The sequence below is a fragment of the Triturus cristatus genome, chromosome 10, assembly GCF_964204655.1.
Source record: "Triturus cristatus chromosome 10, aTriCri1.1, whole genome shotgun sequence".
NCBI classification, from domain to species: Eukaryota; Metazoa; Chordata; class Amphibia; order Caudata; family Salamandridae; genus Triturus; species Triturus cristatus.
Genome location: NC_140593.1, coordinates 1,128,939,488 through 1,128,962,685, shown reverse-complemented (window position 1 = coordinate 1,128,962,685; position 23,198 = coordinate 1,128,939,488). Strand labels below are relative to the sequence as shown.

Below are 23,198 nucleotides of genomic sequence, written 5' to 3'. Positions count from 1 at the left end.
TTGCGTTGTATTACAAGAGTTTTTTTAGCGCTTCCTATCCTTATGTGGGGTGCTGAGGAGCCTGGCTATGCGGGTAGCACGCTGCACTGTGCTCTCTCGACCTCTCTCTACCTCTATCTACCTCTCTACACCTCTCTCTCTCTACACCTCTCTCTACAGCTACACCTCTCTCTACCTCTACCTCTCTCTCTCTACCTCTCCCTCTCTACCCCTACCTCCACCTCTCTCTCAACCTCTCTCTCTCTCTACCTCTCTCTATACACCTCTCTACACCTCTCTCAACCAGTTGAATTACGGGAAACCCAAACCATCAGTATTTCAAATCTGCATGTGAAACGTGAGTAGGATGAGCCGTGCAGCTCAGAAAAGGATGTTCTTTTTACATAATTTGTATTTAATAGAATTGGGAAGCAGGAGAACAGTCTCACAGTTGAGATAGGGTTTCACATACACTGGCGACCGCTTTTGAATTGGCTTTAAAACCATTCAAAGATGGCTGCAGCGTCTACGTGGGATGCGGTGGACTAAGTGGCAGCCGGAGCCTGATAGCACTGCTTGTCTTTAAACAAACAAAAAAAACAAGCATTGAAGAAGTGTGGCTCAATGGTTAGAGCGGCAGACCCTGATGCAGCGGTCTGGCTGCGACCAGGGTTCAATTCCCGCCTTGGCGGGTCTTGGGCTCAATTAACCCAGACCTGATAATTCTCGCCTCGGTGCCTATTCTAATCATGGGTCCCACTCTGCAACTCTGGGCAATAGCTTGCTTAATCTCCACAACGGCCCCAAAAGGGCTAGGATGCCAGGATTCACCTTGGGGGTGCCCAGGAGTGGGCACTTCACAGGGAAAGGCCAGGAAGGGTTCCACAGCGGTATGTGCACAGCGCGTGAGAGACCCTTTCGGGGGGGTGCGGAGCGCTATATAAATGCACTACATTTACATAGCCAATAGGTCTCCCCTTTGGGGCCTTATAAGTGTTTAGTTATCCAGTACAATATCCTAGGTGCAACAACATCAAGTGTTGCATGGCTAAACACTTATAACGTCCCAAAGGCGAGACCTATTGGCTATGCCAATGCTTGTTAAATACTACTGGTCTGACAGTGAGACTCGAGAAAACCAAGTCCACTTAACTACCTGCTGCCTTGAAATCTTTTCTAGTGCACCCTGATAACTTTAGACCGACCATTAAACCAGTGCTTGAAATGGAAAAATAGAAGTTCAGGTACTCTGTACCAGATTACCTGCTTGTTTCTGAGATGTGCCGGTACTCTCTAATTCAAAGCATTACATCACTCTTGAAAAGTGCCGGGACACCCCCTCTCAAAATTAAAACGTGCCGGTACTCAGTATCGGGCACCACCGGCCCATTTAAAGCACCGCATTAAACGGATTTCAAACGAAGACTTTAACTTCATGCCTCGCAGTTTCCCCTGCACTATCTTTGTGCCTAACTCTATGTGGGTGGAGGAAATCTCAGCCCGGAAGTTATTCTGGGCCACGTGTCCGGAATTCTATGATCCGGTGTGGTTCACTTCCGGACGTGCTGTTGCTAGGACCGGTGACGTCAAGCTGAGCCGGTGAAGCTGGGCTCGGTTCCCTGTGTCCGCAGAGCGCAGTCCGGCCACTGGGCCGCTCCCCGGCAGCAAAGGCAAAACAGCGCCCAGGGCCGAGATGTCAGCGGGCCCCGGACCGCCCCGCAGAGCCCGCATGGGCCCGGAGTTTCCCCGCGGAGCCCGCATGGGCCCTGAGTCTCACCCCGGATCCCGGAAGTTTCCCCGGCCTCCCACATCGCTGTACCCGGCTGGCGGTCCTCTGTCCCCATCCACCTCTCCGGACCTGGCTCCCGAGCGGAGCTGCGTGCTGTGCTGCCAGGAGCTGGAGGTGGTGGCGCTGGGCCGCTGCGATCACGCCGTCTGCTTCCGATGCTCCACCAAGATGCGGGTGCTCTGCGAGCAGAGGTACTGCGCCGTGTGCCGGGAGGAACTGGACAAGGTAAGGGAGCGGCATGGCTGGGAAGCGGCAGCTGTCAAAACGGTAGTCTGGGGTGGAAGAGGGTGGAATAACCTATCCTCTTGAAAGATCAAACTTACTTCCCTAGACTCTACTGTATCACAACATACCGCTTTCAGTGTCTAGTATGTATTTGTATAGAGGTTTATATAGCGGATTCCACAGTGTGACGCAGTAGATTCACAGCTCGACCTTTAACTCTGTCGCCCGAGTGACATACCCCATGTTCTCCAAGCGTGCCATATGTCATCCTCGAAATCACACAGCCTTCACTCTGTCAACTCCGGTGTGACAGATTAGCCTTCCTTCACACTGACTATTTGCGGCCTGACAGAGCAACTTTCGCTCATTGTGCCATTTCCAATAGAAGATCATACTTTCAACCCTGCCTACTTTGTTAACGATTATCTATGATCAGCAAGTCACTCCACCGTGTCTTCCCCAATCTTAAGAGCCAACCTTCTTTTTGTTTTTCGTTAGTCGACTCTTTCACAGAGTGGTCTTCTGCCCAAAGTCAGCTGTCAGTTCGATTACATCTGTCGTTCCCCAGTAAGACAGCCCGGAGTCTTACAAATGAACCTATACTAGAGCAATATTCCATACCCCAGTCCAAGAGCTAAGACATCTCCCAGTTCCCCACATGATCGATCATTTCTTCATCAGTAAGACATCCCCTGTAAATATCCTTTTCTCTCAATATGCCTTATTTTAAATAGCGTTCTCAAAATATATCAACCCCAAGTGTGACAGATCACCCATCCTGCTTTTGACAGCGGCGCCCCTGCGTGGACCATGAGTCCTCTTTCAAATTATCGACTCTAGTTGGCCAGAATAAGCTTCAGTCGTTGTGTCCGATAACTCTTCCTTCCGTTTATTATCCCTCATAGTGAAAGCTAAACCCCCCCCCCCCCATATGCCAATTGTCTAACACATTAACATCCCCTTAGCCTGTAGCTCCCACTGTGAAACATATAGTTTCACCCTGTATGCCAGCCCAGTCGTGCAGGTCAACAGTCTTTTTAGTAATCTCGATGTGAGCCTAAACATAACTAATATTATCAGGCCCCATTGTATGAACATTATTTCAAAAACCGATCTAGTGACTTGAATAATCTACTCAGCCTAACTGTAATGCTCTTGACTTATAAACTGGTCTCAAATTGTGTGATCTTATGCAAATATTTTATTTTACAGAGCAGCCTGTTTCTTCATTATCACACATGAGAGCACATTCAAATATTAGAGTTCAGCATTTCTGCTATACTAAAAGCTATTTTGTTTGAATTATTAGACTAACCTTTTGCTCCATGTATTAAGAAAAAAATACCCACGTGCAGGGTACTAATGCACCTTGACTTACCGCTTAGTTCACTAAAAGCATTGTCATCAAGGCAGGGGCAGGAATGTTTCTAAGTGCATGTTTAATAACTTTCACTTTTAATATATTACTAAAGCATGATGTGATAGTACGCTGTCATTTACATACTACACATTTTTTATTGAAACGATCATAAAGGTTTGCATTAACATTCAGTTTTACTGATAAAACGATATTGTGCACAAATGATAATGTGTGGAAATCTAGTTTCAGCAAATATTTATCATGTGTGCATCACCAAGTAAAGTTTTCTGATTTGTTTTGATTCTTTTTTGAATCACACTTCAGAATTTCAAAAATAATTTCAGATATATTTGTACAGTTTATTCGCAAGCTAATTAAATGTTGGGGGGAAAAACTGACATCCTATTGCCTTTCAGTCAGTCAGAAAAACATTTGTTAGAGGCAATACTGGGAGCTTCTTCCTATAGGCTTTCATTGCACACTCCCTCTACCCCAGAAAGATAACTTTACAAAATCCTTTAACTTTGCAGTCAGAGAAGGAAAAGTAAACACCAATCACCAGTATAAAATATGCAGCAAATTGTAAGAAAGGTGTAAACATATATTTGACCATTGTCTTTGACACACAGCAGATGTCACAAGATAAAAAGAATATTTAAAGGCATCTTTATTGCTTATTTATTTTCTGAACGAACAGAACACCTGTTCTTTGACAGCCAGAACGAGCCAGTAGGCCCTAAAAATAGCTGTCCCTCATAAGACTCACCATAGAAAGTGGGTGGTTAGATTTTTCAATGCCTTGATCAATTGAGTACTACCCCGTACTCCACATGTATGTAATGGGACAGATTCACTCTGTCATCCTCTTTCTTTCTCCTTCATTGTGACCAGTCATTTTCTTTTCCATGTTTGTTTTTTATTCATGTATTCCACAGTTGTTGTTCTGAGTAGAACTTTGTGGCGCTACGTAACTCAAACGTGAACAATCAAACCAATAAGACAATATACAAATCCATATGATACACAGAGGTGTGGAATTTAATAAAATATCTACTTGTCCATCGGAGAGTTTGATCTCTTGGCCTGTAACAAAATCCACTTGTCCTTTTAGTGCCATATAGTGTGGTGACAAATTATGGCAACATTCTCATTATATAGGAGCTCTGGTAATAGCCTCTCTAATTTACTGAGAAATCTTGGACATGTATTTCTGACAAGGCAGAAGTCAAATTTCTTCCAGTGGTGGGGAAAAAAGTGGTTTACGGGAAAGTGAACTTGTATACTCTCAACAGACTTTTGAACGAGCAAATGGACACATACATATTTTCTCATGCTAAAATGCAGTTCACAAATATTTTCTATGAGTACCATGTTCTTGTCTACTACTGTAAATTCTTGTTAATGCTTGAAAGACTTGAATCTGCACTAATGAAAGGACATATACCATGGGTGCACTTTTGTAAATTTCTTTTAAGAAACGGGTCCCTAACTAGGTCTGGTGTTAACCAACACCTTTTTGTTTTTATTAAAAAGCTGGCTACATTATGAGTGACCTCATTGTACTTTATCACAAGGGGCATTTAGGCACACAAAGTAGTTTTTGTTCAGTGCCAGGAACTACTGTGTCAGTGCGTGCTTTTTGAGACCCAAAAATATTTTAGCTTTTTCCAGTGTCTGTTGAAATAGTGAGTTCCTGGCAGTTTCCCCAGCAATAAAGTTTCGTGTCAACGTAAGGCATGCATGGACAAAACCAAAAGGATGACTGCCAATGTCAAAACTACCAGCTTTGCCAATGCTTGTTTATTTTCATGTTTTTCATAATCTTGTTAAAACTGGTTACACTGATTTACCATGATAAATATTTTTGGAAATACTGGCATGCATCAACACATTTAACAAACTGGTGCTTCAAAGAAATGGTACCTAAAATTTCACGTTAGTTTAGAAAAAGTTTTTTTTTTCCTATTTGCATTTTTTTTATTTGTTTATTTTTTTAGAGCAAAGAATCCTCAATCTTGCTTTCCAGATTCTGCTAATATTTTCATCAAATCAGAGAGCATTCTGGGAGTATCATACATAGCCTCATATTGTTAGACTTTGCAAACATGTGTACACTTCTCTATACGGGAACTATTATCTGTAGTGCAGTGGAACTTACAACTTTTCCCTAGAGCGCTCACCCTAATAATAAAGGCTTTGTATTAATGAACCATAAATACAAGTTCAAACAGCATTAACCTGTGGACACAAATATTACCTTAACTGCAGACAATGCCCATCCCTGATCCATAATGTGGTACTGTAAACTGGCAGCCAAAGGGTTTGTGCTGCAGGGGGTTGGGCCTACTTGTCCCAAGGACAAAATAAATATGAAAACTTGCGGCCCTTGATCCCAAACAATATGTCCTGGCTGTAGGAATTCCACACCCCTGAAGATAGAAATGGAATACCACCAAAGTAAATAACAGCAGAAGTTAGTTAACTTCTACCAGGAAGTCTATATGAAACAGATAATCTTTCAGCTGCTTTTCACAAAGGTGTGGGATTCCAGATTGTCACTCTAAGGAACATTGAAAGACTTTGCTTCAGAAGCCAAATAGTAATGTCTTTGAGGGCCAAAAATGTCCTTATTCCTCTACTCTGCCGTGGTCGCTGCTCGTTTTGTAACTTACTGAGTACTCAGGTTAATAGTCTTCTAGTATTGCCAATTAAAAAAGACTGCTTTTACCACAGTTATCCTAGCTCCGGTAGTATGCAAGTCCAAAGCAGCAAATACAGATGGCGGTGAGATACTTTAAAAACTGCAACCGTATGTTGTATGAATGATAAAATGCTATGGAAAGTGACAGTGAGGTTCTGCACAGGAGTAGTAGCCTGCTGTGAGGCTACTGAAAAGAAAGAGTACAGACTGAAGGCAGGGGAGGAGCAAGACGTCAGTCTTGATTCCTTTTCAAAAGGATCATGTTGTCCTGCATCCATAAGAATGCTGCTTGAAGACACTTAACAACTCAGACTGAATCCTTTAAATATAAAATACATTCAGAGCTGGACCGTATCGGGATGTAATTGTTAGCTCTAAAGGTGATAATCAACCACCATCTTTGGTCGCCTCTCTTCAATATCTGCCCACACCTGCACAAGGAAACATCATTCCCTCAGTGTGAGGCTGTGCATTTTGACAAGCTTGCCTAAACCCACTCTGGATTGCACTCTCTTTCAAGCATTGATGATCAACCTTTCCTAGTATGTTTACAATTTCAATATAGTGATAGTTCCTGCACCATACTCGCCACAAGTATTGAAAAGGCCGTCTTTACTCCTTTTGTTCTTCCAGACTGATGTAACCTACCATATCCTTCCTGATACGGGGAAATCCATTACAGTTAATTAAAAAAAAAAACAGTCCTGTTACATTTCCATCCACAGAGTAATGGGATTGCTTCTTCTCAATATGTGACTTCACAACAGTATGGCAATCTGCTTTTACTCAACTGCTCAGCATGATAGCATAGCTTTGGATACAAGTCTAATGGCATTCGTGAAGTGCCCTCTTCTATCCTAAGGTTTTACCTCTCTTGTAGAGTCGCATTCAGAAAAATGTGATCTTTTAAACTGTTTGGAGAAAACAAATTTGTTTAGTTCAAAGCTCCGAAGGATGGTCATTGTGATATATAGAGCCAAAAGTTCAAGCTGTTATCCCTCCATTGATGATGGAATAGAGTGATTGAGTGAAGGTATTTTAGTGTCGAATTCAAGTCACAAGTTGGTTTATAGGCTTGTAGCTTTTCTAGTACAAGAAAGAGTGCAGTTTCATGGACAGTCTTTCTATATTAAATGAGTTTTAATGACTTAATGCTTCAAAGGGAGCCAATACAAGAACTTTAGTTGATAGAAAATATGGTCCGATTGTTGTGCTCCAACCTGGGCAGTACCTAAGGCAGCTGCATCTTGGACTAAATGCAGCTGCTTTAGGGGTCAGTGAGGCTGTCCAGGATGTGTCAAGTACATTTGTTATAGTTGTAGTGAAATCCTTAATAAGGACATCATTTTTCCCATAATTATAAGTTGGTGGAAGCATGAAGCTCTTTTCTGGTTTGGGTTGAAATGTGTTATGCAGTAACCAGCCGAAATCCCCAGGGTCTGTTTCTTGATTTATCCAGTCAGGACTTGCTTATTATGACTTTTTCTCATTTCACCATTGCTTCGCGCTTGTTTCTTGCTCACTATATTAGACTTGTTTATGCCTGCAATGATGACCCATTCGGTCAATCTGGATGGGTGATGTCTCTGTATTGAAACTGTCGGTTTCTTCCTTCCCAAATCCCCAGTGATTCGGTAATGCTCTTCCCAGAGCCATAATGCTCCCTTATTTCCAGTTTGACAGTTTTCAATCTCCTCTTAGTGAAGTATCAGATTCCACCAATCAAAATAATTTCCTGCTTCATGTGTAGGCCATCAAATATAATCCCATTACAATTATCGACACATATATCCTGTTTTTTCTCCACAATGTGAGCTCTGTCTGCCAATGTCATAGATTTTGTTATTGGAGTGTGCAGTACCTATTTTCTTTAGTATCCTGTTTTAATACAGGTCCTTCTCTTCGTGTATTTTTGAAAGCTTTTCATATGGGATGGACTTTCTGTATGCGATTGTTTGTTACATGCTTCCTCTTTCTGTCCTGAGTTGTCCTCCTATGTAGAAAGTCTTCCGCTAACCATACAGAGTTATTTGTCTATATGTTGGTCCTTTCTCTTGCCGCATCGGGCTGTTTTACTCTCATATTAGCATGTCTTCTCCTTACCTACCTGGTGGTGTTCTCCTAAATGTATTCCTCTCATGCTGGTCTGTTCTGACAGCCTGGCTGCCTTCTTGTAGTGCTTTGTTGACATTCTTTTTGAGATGTTCTTTTCCTCTTCTGAATTGGCTGCTGCTTCTTGTGCTGTGTAGTCCTCCTAAGTAGGAGCCTTCTTTTTTTCTGTTTTGGTTTTGGTTTATCCACATTGGTGCAGATTTCCTGTTCCCTGTATGGGATGTCCTCCTTTGTGGCTTCTGCTACCCATGCTGGGTTTTCCTTTTGTATGGCAAGATTTTCTTTTACTAAGCTTGGGTGTCCAGTGGGGCCTTTCACTTTGTCTACTTTCCAGTTTAATGTCCTTGGGCAACATCACATGTAATGCTGCAGGACTCCCAAAAGTATACTAAAATTAAGTTTCCTATGCCTTGTTTCTGCACAGTGCTCATTTGGTCTAGATTTGCATCTGGTATATTTAGTAAACTGAGGTTCTAAATCACTTTTTATCTGCTATTTTTCTAATTCTTTGTTAGTTTTATGCTGAAATTACTGTAACCGAAGGGGCTACACACGAGTCTATGTTTGCCGATTTTTCTACTAAAATGATTTAGAAATCCATAGGAGTACAAGGTGAGTGTTCCGTATGCTAAATATTTAAGTTTGTTGTGAGAGGTAACACTATTTTAAGGATACATTTTCTAGCTTTCAATCATCTTGGGCAAAAATAGATAGAGGATGGCTTCACATGTCGGATAGGAAGTTACCAGTAGAGAGCGTGATAGGTCTGGTAGCAGTGGATACTTCTTTCCTGTGAAGGGAGACATTGTGAGCCGCAAATGTAGGGTATTCTGTTGCAGTCTGCCTAGCCAGCAGTGTGTCATGATAAGGAATGTGCTGCTGTCACTGCAGTTTTTTCAGTTACTGGTTCACTGGCTGCTGTGGTAGGTTATGAAGCCGCACCAGTGAGACAATAAAACTTATTGAACAAGCTTATTTCACAACAAAATTAAGGGGTACTTGTTTTCACAGGAAGTGACATTTATTTTTGAGGGAAAAATAATTATTTGATTTCCCCAAATTTAGTATTGTTCCATTCTCCAACTTAGAAAGACATTGATGCAGCCTTTGTTCAGTTACTTGTGTTCTGCTAATGTGCAAGTATTTTTTCCCAGTTACAAATCTGAGTAAATTGTAATGTCTCTAAAATAATTCCCAGCCTGATTTCTGGCCACTTATTTATTGGTAAGCCTTGTGGAAGAAATCTCAACTAATGAAAGACAAAATATTTCAATTAAAAGCAGGACAGACATTGGAAGATGACAGATTTTCTCGCCTCAAGAAAACCTTTGTGGGTCAAAGTTTGTGCTTGAAGTAGCCAGCAGACTACCTGGAGCCCAGACGTTGTCCTTGGACTACCATACCTGAAATTGAGTACTGCTCTGAATTGACACATTACAGTGAAGCAGCTACTCCACTCTTGGAATTTAAAATACATCTCAAAACGTGTGCTGTACGCTAGAGCCAAAATTATACATGAAAGCATCAATGGAATCGTAAGCTGGCTGGATATATGTGAAGTTCCCTTTCAAGTTTTGTTTTTTGAATTGCGTCCCAATTATTTACATTCGGTTCTCGCAACTGATTTCAGAAAATTCTCTTAACTACGTCTCTGGTTGATCAGGATAAATAATACTACAACTTAAAAGGTTAATTCCCATAACAATGTCATTATTTGCCCTTAAAATACATCAAACTATTAAAAAGATCGCGAAACATGTTGGCACTTTCAGTGAGTTGTTTTATGTGAAAAGAATTTCTAATAACTGTTAGAATTTGACAAGGTTCAGCAAACTGGTATTGGAGCAAATTTTCACTAACGAGTGGTATATAATTCAGTGAACTGACATTTGGATAGGAAACTATTGATAACGTTTGTGTTTTTAAACAATGTATCGTACTAATGGGCCTCAATCGGTTGTTTTCGTTGTGCCCAGTTCTTTTTCAGTGTTTCTTGCAGGGAGAGAAGGATGTTAGATGTTGCTTAAAGGTATCTATCTGCTTTCCTCAAACTTCCTCTCCCTTCTTTATTCGTAACTTTTTCCTATGGCTTTACAAATGATTCATGTGCATCTTTTTTTTTACCTGTCGCTGCAGCGGTGTACATCTTCCTTCCCCCCATGCACATAAGCTAAAAATTCTGAATTTGAAGCCGCACAGTGAAAAACGGGCACCTTCTAAGAATACTTTTTCATAGGTGATAGTCAGTTTTTCTCCTTCACTAAAACCCTGTGAAGCTCTACTGATATGTGATGCTTAAGGGCTACAACTGGTATTCATAGCACAGATTGCCCTCATCTAGCATTGCCTCAGTTAGCCATATACAGGTGAATATTTGGGCCATCGCTAAGGTGGAATTGAACCTTAATATTGTCACTGTGTCTGGTAGGTGAAAATGTGAAAGCTCTTTACTAGACGTAACGTAATATTTTTGACTGGATACATGGCTGAGCCCGGGGTCCGCCGGGTCGTAGGCAGGCTGTTGGAATAGCCTAATTGAACTCAATCGGGAATTAGCTAATTCAACACACGGTTTGATTTGTCATAGTTGTATCACTGCAGTGACCCAGTGTAAAAAATCATGAACTAATTTGAAAGGCTGATAAATGATCAACATTTGAAATGCTTAGTTACACTGATCTTGCCTAATTTGGTCCCATTCGAGGCCTGTTTCTCTATAATTGAGAAGAACACAGCAATTTAAAGCTAGATCTAGAATCTGGGTGCCTCCAGCAAGGCAGTCTTTGGCAATTACTTAGACTGAAGTAACAGCAGCATACTTTTAGCATTATTTTGTGCCATCTTGACTTGAAAAAAGTTTTTTTCCATATCATGAAAAGAGTTTTTGTTCAAAATTAATATTTTAATTAACCTAATATGGCGCTGTGTCATGGGGAGGGGTGAAGTTCCTTTCCGATTGTCACATTCGGGTGGGCATCTGGTTCAGGGGTTGAACGGAGATTGCTAAGCAATATTAGACGTGTAAGACACCTCACATGAAAGCTCCCCCCACCAGAAAGCCACTAGTCACCTCTGTCAGAAACATTCTTATAAAACCGTTTTGTGTGAATACTAATACTTTGTTTGAGAATAGCTTAGTTATCTACCAAATGATTGTTAATATTTCTTCAGATGATAAATGGTTGCTGTAATCTGTAATTAATAATATTTTGTTGCAACTGATGTCTACACATCAATCTGGTCTCTATAGTGGTTTTAGAATGAATTTGCAAATAAAGTGTGTCTTTCCCAGTAAATGTATGGTCACTTTAACCTTGTTTTTTCAACCAATTTCTGCTTTTTGATCACATATGACATCCAACGTCTATGAATGCATACCCTGAACTGTTGACTATGCCTGGCTGAGGTCAGCAAGAGTTTGCTAAACCTGCTGTTGGGTTTGTAATTCTTGTTGGACTACTATCAATGAGAGCAAACATGTACTGTGTCCGTCCACAAGATGGAGGTCCAGCAAGATGTTTGATTTTGTCAATTTTAGCAGATTCGTTTCCCTGCATAAAGTATTTGTTACATGCATTCTATGTGGCAGTCAGAAGTGCTTTTCCAATGTCAGTTCTGTACTGTGGTAAGACACTACAATTTGATCTGTGCACTGTAGTAATAAATGCGCAGCTATTAGTGCACTTGCTCTAAATAACGTGTCAATCATTTGTGTTTGTGTGCATATATATAATTGGGTAAAGTGATTTGTTTTCCTGGTCACCACCATGTGAAAGTCCTGGAGTATTGTTTGATTGAGGTTCCTGTATTTGACGCTCCTCCGATTTATATCAGCTCACATTTACTGTGCATAACATGCTGTTATGACTATCTCACAGGCACATTGAAAATCTGAAATTGAAGTGAGGCAGACTCCAGATGTGTGACATGTTTTAACTTAAGTAGAGCTCATTTTAGCAGTATGCCTTCATTTAGGTATGAGCAAACCACCAAGTACAGGTGTAACCATAAAGAAGCAGCTTTGAGCAGCTATGAGCAAGCTCACTTTTAAACAGACCATTCAAAGGTAAATTCACCGGGCTATGTTAGCTTGTTGTGGATTTTAATGTGACATGGAATTTAGTGTATAGGCAATGTATAGATGTTTTTCTAAGATTTACTGAACATGGAAAGATAAATTATTGTAAATTAAAGCCTTCTCCGGTTGTTTTAAAGGTGGTCTTTGTCAAGAAGAGAGTTGCTTTTTCAACGATAGACACCCACAATATGCAATCTGAGAAGAAGTACGACATTTACTTTGAGGATGCAAATGTTTTTGCCCAATTCAGGTAATTTTTTTCTTTGGCCTGGCTTTGGTTAATAACAATTTTGTGATTAGTGTCAAAGCAATTAATTTATGCTAAATTTGCCATGGTTTTCTAAGAACTTGCATGCATGTTAGTTGACCCTCGTGCAGCCCACTGATTTTCTTTCATTGGCAATGACTTGGATCAGTAATGGTTAGTTTTCCCTCAGTATCAAAATATATCTCTAGTTTTATTTTGAGGTATATTTTTTTGTTAAACGTAGGGATACTAGAGGTTGTGGTACTTCGAAGCATTCGCCCTTCTCCTTAACTTTTATGAGAGATTTAAAGAACTTTTGGACAGAAGCCATGAATACATAAATGCCATGTAAAAGGGTACACCCTGTTCCAAACAATCCAAGCACAGTGACCAGGATGTAGAGAGCAAGTGAAATAATGGAAAGTGGAAAAAAATAAGGAGTGAGAAAGGAAATGGAGTGTGCAAAAGGAGAAACATGGAAAAAAGGGAGCAGAGAAAAGGGGGAAAGATGTAAGTATGGAAATATTGTAAGCTGTAAAGAATGAATAAGAAAAGAATGGGGAAGAAGAATGAAAAATGGCTGGAAAGATGTAAATAATTTTTTTGGAAAGAAACAGTAAAAAAGAACGATAAAAGTAAGACCTCAGAAGAAATAAAGAACGATGGATGAAAAAGAAGGCAAAAAGATGGAAGGAAAAAACAAACAGTCAAACTATATGAAAAAAACACTGCAAGAAACCAGGAACTACTGGGAAAAGTAAAGATGAAAAGGAAAATGGAAACTAAGTATAAAACAGAAACAAATGAAAGTGTAAGACGGGGGGGTGCAGAAGAAGTATGGAAAGATAAGGGTGTGAAAATAACAATGAGAACCTCATCGGGCAGCAGCAACAAAAGATGAGGCCCGAATAGTAAAGGTTGGGGAATCCCTTTGTTTTACTTTGCCTGTTTCCTCTATGTTTTTCGGTATTTAGCTGAAGCAATGGAAGGGTCTTTTATTTTTCTGGCAATGCTCTTTTAGTGTCTAGTTAATAAGGTCTGGATCCCACTCCTCTTGGTTGTCTCTGAATTAATATGGGTAGCATATGACTCTTAAATTGCTAGGTGCTCATATGTTTAGAACTATACTTTAATCCAAAGAGGAAACCTTGTCAATGTTGAACGTTTATTTTCATTACATTCACACAAATTCATTACCATAAATCTCCAGAATACTTCTAGGAGGGAAAACTCGTCCGTCATGGTCCCTGTCCAAGAATTTGGTTTAGTTTAATTGAAATTACTACATTGCACTTAACAGCTTTGAGTTAGAGGTGCTTTAATGTCATAAGAAGTTATACTTTAGTAGCTGTGTATATGGAACTAAGATCACAAACAATCCTATAACATTGTGTACACTTGTTCCCCTATTACATCATCTATCACACAAAATAAAGTGCTCTCATGATGACTGACATACATAAACTACATAACCTTGCGTCCAAGCTAACAAACCTCCATCTTCCTTTTCAGTATGTGGAAAAATATTGTGAACCTTTGAAACATTCCATCTGAAAATGCAGTGTCCTGGGTGCATCCTTCATAACAGTCACTTCACCAAAAAATACAGCTGAACATTTTTCACCCAAAGAAATATACTGGAAATATCAACTGTAAATAGAACAGAAAGCCAGGATCGTAGTTTACAAAGTCACATGGGGAAGCCTAATTAAGTTTAGGAATCTGCAGTTGTGCTCTAGGGTACGCATCATAAAAGAGAGTATACAGAGTTAATGAAGATACTGCTGGAGCACAAAAGTGTGTAGGTTATTTAGGATTAGGATGAGCAAGTCTCTGGTCAGGGAGTGGTTTTTTTCCCAAGTTTGAATATTCATCAAGAAAGAGTCTATTTGTCTCTTCCATTTGTGACTTCTGGAGCTCCACCGAGCGAAGTTACGACTGCAGGAAAGTCTTGGGTTCCCAGAGTTAATGATCCTATAGGCAAGACAACCTCATATGGACGTTTCTGTATCTTAAAATGTAACACAGCAAGTTTTCAAATAGAATACCTGCTGGTACGGAAAGTCAATGTTGATGTTTGAGGTTATGTGGTCAGGGTATTTCCGTTGTCAGTGTTGGATAGTCCTATAACCTCAATATGATTGCGGCAGTAAGCAGGATAGAGGAATAGTTTAATATTTGGAATAAGGTTCTGTCAAAGCCAATTAATGTGAGTGTTCTTGGTGTAGTCCCTGAGGAAGAAAGAAGAGTCGGTATGAAAACTGAAGGACCTAATGACTTGTGACATGCCTTCAAGTTCACATTACGGTCTGGTTTGTGTTTGGTAGATGCTGCTGCATAAGAAAACTAATATTTTTTATTTTTTAGGCATTAAGTTCGAGGTGAAGGTCCTCATTGTGCACTAGATTGGCAGTAGATGCAGTGTATAGATTTTCTGACTGGTGGTTACAGGTTGCTATTTGTAATTTTACTAAGATCTGTTTCTGCGGAACCATAGATCTGTATAGTGGATAGATTAGACAATATGCATAACCTGAGACAGGATCTCAGGGTGGTAAATGACAGCTGGTGATGACTCCTTAAGGTAGAGCTATGTGTCTTTGATGTACTGATGAATTATGTCGTCAGGAGTGAACAGCAAATGGTCCCATACTTTTTTTTAGTATGATAGGTTCAAAAATAGAGCCTCAAGGAATACACGGAATGGTGGGTGGGCGGGCCTGCAAAATACCATTTCAGCCACTTGCTGATGAGCAGACAGTAAGTAGCACAATTGGAAGACAGTAAGAGGAAAGGCTGTGGAGGAGTAGAAACTTGTGGCTGACTATGTCCAATGCAACAGACTGGTTCAGCACCACCTGGAGGCAGGAGTCTCTTTTTACAGTAATTCGAAGTGTATCAATGACTACCTGGATAGACATGGTATCTCAGCTGTGCTTGTGTCGGAAGATGGATGTATTTTTCCATGCTGCCTCATGATCATATTCTGTCCAGTCTGCTTTACTCTTAAAAGTTAAGAAACATATTAGGTGAGTGTAACTGTTGTCTGGTGTTTAGGGCATGTTGCCTCTATCACATTGTCAATAAATAGCATTTTAAGAACCATCTTCAAACAAGTAAAAACCCACAAAATTATTTTCATAAACTTCAGAGAACGAACTAATTAGGAGGGCACCGGTCTACAATTTTTACAATTTGTAAACCTTATTGCTCTTTCTTAGTGATATTACACCTTCAGTATACTACTAGCAATATTTATGGTTTAATAAGTTTGTGAAAAATAGTCGGAGTGCAACGTGCCTTTTATGAAATCCTTTCTCGTCCTAAGACTAAATTATAATCGCAGTGAGAACCTTCTCATTTAGCAAGTTCAATCATACATATCAGTAAAATTCATTATTCATAATAAAACTAACACAATGTAATAGGCCGCATACACACTGCATGTAACCCAGCCAGTGGCCCTTAAAGCTCTCACTTTGCAAGGTTGGGCTTAGCAATGGAAATACATTTTAAATAAAATCTGCAGTTTATCAAATCTTCCCCTTGGAGACAGGCTATAACTGCTTGCCGACATGTTCTTATAGTGTTCAGATAAAATACTGTCTCAACAGACTTTTACGCTTCTCCATTAGGGCTGGGCAGCAGCAAACAATGTGACAAATGTCTTCCCTGTAATAATAACAAACACAACATGAAGTCTCTTTAGACAGTCTCACCCAAGACTGTAAATTAAAATGAGTTTGCAAGACTCTAAGCCAGAAACCAGGGAAGTTTCGGTTTTAATTCATTCAACCCTTCTAAATATGATTGAAACCTTTAGAGGCCATATGAAATTTTAACCATCCACACATGGGCTCTTTTAGCTAATACCTCTTTATCCATTACAGATTAAAACTTCTTGCCTATTCCATTAATAACTATTGAATGCGGTTTTAGAAAGGGTTAATGCTCAAAGTTCTTCTGCCTTAAAAGCCTCTAAATTCTAATGACGTGTTTTATTATGGGAATCATGAAACTATGTTCAGGTTATAAGTGTTCAAATGTGTCATCTTCTTTAATTCTTCTTGTCGGGACTCTTCGTCTTGCCAAGAGGAGGAGTTAAAGATATATTTCAAGTCTACCCCTGGCATGTGCAGGGTCCTTGGCAGTACCTCCTTTATAACCATGTTGTTGTCTTTCAGAATCTCATTCTAAAAGTTGAGGACCTCTACTTTTTTAGTTGAAGTGTCAGATAATGTTGCTAAGGGTACTTCTCCTTCCACAATGCCTCGAGTAGAGCTTTGATCTTACTTGGTCCGTTTCCATATTTCTAATTGGTGGGTAGTATCAGTAATACAGTTTCTGCAGTACTGTGTCCACAACAGGAACGCTACTGTTAGCACTTGCCTTATCTTTGTGAAGTCTCCTTGGCCTATGTCTCCTAATTTATTGTGACTTCCATTCTCTCACTGGTTACTGAATCCCATGTTGATAAAATCATGTGGACTCCTCAACTCACCTTCTTGAGACTGCATTCAAAGGCAGTTACCACATTGTCAGTCCTTTTCCCGAATATAATATTTATGGCCAAGTGCTTGTCATGTGTATATTGAAATCTCTTCTTTTGGTATTGGATGTCACTGTTCAGATGGTTGAGAAGAAGCATTTCAAAAAGCACCCCTCTATCGGAGCAGTAGCCATTATTCTTGAGTTATGGTGTCCTCTGTGAACAGCTACCCGTGAACTTTTCTCTAGCGTTCTTGGCTGCTGGATGATGTGCTTTTATTTTTTTGCTACGGATCGCTGGCTGTTGCTCGTGCTTCCCACCCTATCTTGCTGAAATAACTGTGCATTTTTGTGATCAGCCAATAAAAATTGATGCATCAGTTTGTAATAAACACATTTAGTTTGAATTTGTTTGCTAATTGCTATAGGTAGTGTTCCTTGAATGTAAAAGAGGAATCTTCCTTATTCGTCTTCTGGTCCTAACTTAATATGATCTGCTGATACAGTTATAACATATTTGAGTGTTTCCGCATTGCTTTTTACTTGTGCTTTTGAGGGTAGTATCAAAATACACTTGAGTGATCAGAGTAGAAACTATGCTGTTATTCTGAATTTACTGATGGTCTGTCAGTATGTGTATTAAACACTTTTGCACTTACATCTTCAAGATTTGACCTAGACAGGGATAGTTGTATCGATATCCTCCTCTTTTCCAGACAAATTAATAATACTAATAAAAACACAGTTTCTATTTCTTTCTTTCTCCCTCTTTCTCTTCATTCGTTGGTCTGTTCTGATGTCCTTTAGGTTCTGCTGCCTCTCATTTCAGCAGGTGAACGCCCACGAACATGCCCACGTTGTGGAAAAGATTCTGAGTTTCTCTACATGGTCTTTTATGCTACAGTGGACTAAGTTGCTCTAAAAAATCCAGAGGTCCGATTTCTTAATGTTTTCCAAGGCAACGCTTGCTAGGGTCGATTCCAGTAGGTACAAAGGGGAATCTGTTTATACATTGACAGTCCTCTGCCTCTTTCTCGACAAACCGTGCATGGCAGTCCATTGGTTGCAGTCTTCTTAATCCAGTTGTGGATTAAAGATATCCATGAATGACCATCGATGGAAGAAACACATACTAGTGATGAAAGAAATGCTTACTATCAGGACTCCTACTAATGAGAATCTTGAGGATGACCTGCATGCATGGAGAGACCTGATGCCTAACTAATTACTTTCACCATGACAACATGCCACCCTGAATTATGCATTCAGCCAAGGTGAAAACAGTTGATATGTTTTTATTCCACACTGCTGCTTTGATGAGGAGTTGGATGGAGTGATACAACGATCCTTTTGAGATCTAGCACTGAATGTGCAGTTATTCATGCTTCTGTCTTGTGCCTGTACTGCTGAAACTGCTATTGTTTCTTTTTAAAAGCAGGATGTTTTCCAAACAGAGTTTCAGGTTACACATTTCTCCTCCTCCTTGCCACATCCTTTGTAGTCTTGCCAAATCTTCATTGGAGTGTGAGCTATAATTTAGTTTCGCAGGCTGTGTACTAGCTAAAGCTCTCTGCTGTGAAGTATACTTAATATTTTGTCACAATAAAATGAGTCCGTTTTGTTGAAAATGGATATACAGAGTTGTGGTTGTGTACTTCACGGTTTCAAAAGGAATAGCTTGACTCCTCATCTGAAAACAGAGTAGCATGTGCTTTCTGAATAGGTTTAAATATAAAGATTTTCCTGAAAACCCTTTTACAGAAACCTATGGAAGTGTTATGTTGAAACTTGTTAAAGAAAACGGAATCACTCACGTCATCTGAAAGATTAAGCATACATTGCAATGCTGAGCAATAGTCTGGTCCTAGGAAGACTATTCTCAGAATTCTTTGCAATCCTGTTCCCGAAAATACACGAATATTGTCATACAATTGCATTTGCATAACTATAAAAGTGTTGGCCTGGCAATTTTTGGGGAAGCATGTAGAAACTAGGTGATAATGTGGAACTTTCTTTTTAGAATTCTTTTAGACCAAAGTGGCTGGCCACTTGCCTCTCCAGGAACGAGTCAATAAGCAGGGACTTGTTTTTGCCTTTATGGCAAGGAATGTGGAAATGCACAATATCTCTTGGCATGACTTTCCAAAACGAAATAGTTGCACGTGATTACAAATGCGAATATATGATTTTACCAACAAACGTTTTCTGTGATTTAATTTCACGTTTTTCTTGTTATTGTACCCACTCGACTTTTTATGCAGCCTCAGATTTTTCTTTTTTTTACAAAGAAGTTAGTATCACCCTTGCCATGTAGAGGGCATGGACATTATTTAATGTTAAATTACTTCATTGTGTAGCGGTCTTCTTTTTATTACTATGAAGTCATGTCAGTTTGACATTCGATCATGTTTTAATCCGCAGGAAGCTGCTGCAGCATGAGTGCTTAATGTGTGCAGAGGCTCTTCCTTTTCACACGTTCATGGATTTGGAGCAGCACATGAGGAAACAGCACGAGCTCTTTTGCTGTAGGCTTTGTGTGCACAACCTGAAGGTGAGTTGTGCTTGCATATATTCAGTGGTCTGCCTAGAACTCTCTTCTGGGTGAAGCTTACAGTGCTAGCCTAATTATTCTTACCTGGATAGTTACACAGGTGTCCGTTCTTCTGTGATATCTGTTCTCTTTCAGGTACCTCTCCAAACCTATGGTTTATAGCAAGGTCCGAAAATCGGATTTTCTATTGGTCCACCTTTGACTGCCAGTGTAATGGCTTCATAGTGAATTATTGTTTTACTGTTAGTCTCTTATTTCCTTTTGTATAATGTATTTTGTCCAATAATTCAAGCAGTGTTTCATTTGAACATTTGATCTTAAGAAAAATAATGTATGTCAATTATTTTAGACACTGGATTTTTATTATATGAAAAAATGAAGGGATCATGTTTTGCCCAACCTTCCTGGAGTCTGCGAGGTGCCCCCGGCTTCAGGAGAACCAAGTACCCCCTTTTAGTTTGCCAATTGACAGCAGTGCAAATGTACAAGTAAGCGTTCAGAACAAAAGAACTCTGGAAAAGCGGACTCTGAGCGCACATAGGATTCTGTGGACCATGTCCTTGGCTTGTGAGGTCTTGCTTAGGAAATAAACTGAATAGAAGAACAAGTACCCCCCTGGACTTTAAAAAAAAGTATGATGGGTTCAGTTTCACAAAGAGGGTGACCGTACAAAATGTAGTGTTTGTCCTGCACTCTGGTTTCCTTGTTGGGTAAGATTGTTCATATACTCGATGAGAAAGTATCCCCACTCCCAAGCCAAAGGGTGCTTGAATGTACATATTCCCCTCTGACCTTTCTATTTCTCTGGTGGCGTGGAACATTTTTTAGGTTTAATGGACAGCAATTAGTATAATAAACTTGGGATGATTAGCACTTTTGCAACTATCGCATTCCGACCTCTGGGTCAGTATGTGGTCGGCATGTTTTCATGTTGGTGTACCAGTGACCTGACAGTGCAGAGATTTGGTTCAGGTTTTAGAAGTACCACCATGCTATGGGACTCTGCTAAGATGTTATAGTGCAACACATTTTTTATTTTCCTTTCCCTCCAGCTCTCACTACTCTTCACCTCAGTTCACCCTCTCTCCCAAGTGTTTCCCTCTTTCTGGAACATTTCCTTCTACCCCGTTATTTGGTGCCTGGATTAAGGGAGGAGTTAGTGGTGGCAGCAATAATAAGAGGTTTCAGTGTAACCATAACTTTGTTTTGTCACTTGTGGTTCTTGGGTTTTCTCCATATGTTTTTTCAAATTCTGTACTTCCTCTATTGAAGACTCTGTACTTTTTTGGGCAGAAACGTTTTCATCACAGGCGTATTTTAATTCATGTTTTAAGTTGTGAGGGATAACACTATACTCGGCTAAGTGAACTTCCATTCGTCATAAATACCAACTATTCAAATAAAAGTTGTCTTCATGGGTTGTGTTAAAGAGTGCCTGGAACTCCTATAACTCTTATACCTTAAAGCTCCACTTGTGTATCAACTCAAGGTACAGAAAAAAAGATTTTCGTTTTTTTTTTCGGGCTCCTCTCTTGTGTCGAAGACCTTATGAAAGAATGAAGAGTATAGTTCCACCTGTTTGTAATAGCAATTAATACTTGCTCGGCCATTGCTGTTGTCACGATTTTGGTCTGTTGATCGGTGCATGCAAGGTCTGACACATTGATGGTTGTTCTGTTGCATAGTTATTGCTTCAGGCCGGATAGTTGAGTTGTAGAGCAGCTACAAATGCCTTCTGATTCTGCTTTTGTCCCATTCCATTTTGATAAGATTGTCTGTGTCCATACCCTTCTAGACCCCAAAAGTGGTTTATTGTTCTAACTAAAGCAATCTTAGTCTATTTGGGTGCTTTAACTTTTGTGTTTTCCAACTTTATAAACAGAAGGCTCAACATACTCTTGGCCTACTATTTTTGTGAGAAGCCAGCATAAGTAGAAGATGAATGTGTGCAAATGTTGCAAACTTAAAATGTATTTGCATTGTTGCAACAGGAAACCCCATGGCTCACTTTGTATTATTGGGTTGATAGGCGGTTAGTATCTTTTGGCAATATGGAAGACTTTATTTGGTGTTGTCCCATTTACAAACGACTGCACCACCTCTAGCCTCTTTTTCCTATCAATGTGTAGAGTCTTACAAATGCCATGCTTCACCTGATGCAGAGTCAGTCGTAGGGTTCCAAGCAAAAGCAGAATCCACTCCAAAATTCTTCTCTGACTAACTTCCTTTTTCAGTCACTCTTGTACCGCATCTACCCACTATGATTTTTGTTGGGGGAAAACAAAACTTAACTGTGTTGTCCTTCTCTTTCATTCAGTATATCTCCTCCCTTTCTTCTCTAAGATACATGAATGACTAGATTTCAACCTACTCAGTACTTACCTTTCTTCTAACACTATTCTCAACACCTTTATTCTCATTTCTACAACCCCAATATGATGGAACCCACTTCCTCTCGTTGACCGCTTTATTTCTCTTGCTCACCACACCGCCAACCATATTCTCGATTTACATGACTTTTATGCATTTATTGACATCATTTACCACCCACCTCATTCTCCTCCCTTTAAACCCTCTGGCATAGCCATCATGGCATGTCACTGTGTTTCCTCATTTGTGACTGTCCTCTATTTCTAAGTGGACTACTACTTCTAGAAATCCCCAGCATCCCCACTTCTTGTTTAAATCCTACAAGGAAAATGCCTAGGTCCTCTTGTGTTCTTTGTCCAAAGAACCTCAAAATGTTTACATCATCTCCTTTGGTTTGTCCTTCCTCTTCTACACTGACAGCACACCTCTCTTCTGTGCTCCCACATTTACTTACTACATCCAATAAAGGATCTTGAACTCTTCCAAAATATAGGTCCCCTACAATTCCTCTTGCTCAGATCCTATCTTCTCTCTTATCTTGCTTCACTTTCCCCTACATCATGACCTTTAACTGCTCTTCTAAGAATGCGGTACAAAAAGGGGTGGTGATGGACGGAGCATCAGAACCAATCAAACACTCACACCCAGTCAACAGATCTGGGTTTGATGCATCACCGTCCTTTAGCCCACTCTGCCACCCCAGTTCAGACATGGCCATATGCAAATCAGTCTGACCCTGTGCCTCATGGGAACAGTCCAGCCCGAACTGCCAAGCCATGCCTTCCCTGGACCGGAAACAAGCTTCCTAGGACCGGTTTCTGGCATTTCAGCCGTCTTCAGCCAGGCTTGCTTGAATCCAGAGACAAAGTGAGCAAGGGACTCATGTCTGAGCATACCCTGCCAATTTATCGCCAACAAAGCGGTACAAAAGGGGGTGGTGATGGACGGAGCATCAGAACCAATCAAACACTCACACCCAGTCAACAGATCTGGGTTTGATCCATCACCGTTCTTTAGCCCACTCTGCCACCCCAGTTCAGACATGGCCATATGCAAATCAGTCTGACCCTGTGCCTCATGGGAACAGTCCAGCCCGAACTGCCAAACCATGCCTTCCCAGGACCGGAAACAGGGACTCACGTCTGAGCATACCCTGTCAACTTATGGCGAACAAAGCGGTACCGTCCATCAGCACCCCCTTTTGTACCGCTTTGTTTGCCATAAGTTGGCAGGGTATGCTCAGACGTGAGTCCCTTGCTCACTTTGCCACTGGATTCAAGCAAGCCTGGCTGAAGACG

At 40.4% G+C, this 23,198-nt stretch overlaps 1 protein-coding gene across 1 annotated transcript in view; it reads left to right on the top strand.

Annotated features, from left to right (window-relative positions):
* Positions 1-1,509: 1,509 nt before the first annotated feature.
* ZNF598 (zinc finger protein 598, E3 ubiquitin ligase) overlaps positions 1,510-23,198 on the top strand; it is a 232,932-nt gene continuing 211,243 nt past the window's right edge. The window contains exons 1-3 of the mRNA XM_085629387.1: positions 1,510-1,993; positions 12,382-12,494; positions 19,401-19,530. Of these exons, the coding sequence (XP_085485513.1) occupies positions 1,673-1,993; positions 12,382-12,494; positions 19,401-19,530 (564 nt within the window). The 5' untranslated portion in view covers positions 1,510-1,672. The remainder of the gene's footprint in view (positions 1,994-12,381; positions 12,495-19,400; positions 19,531-23,198) is intronic.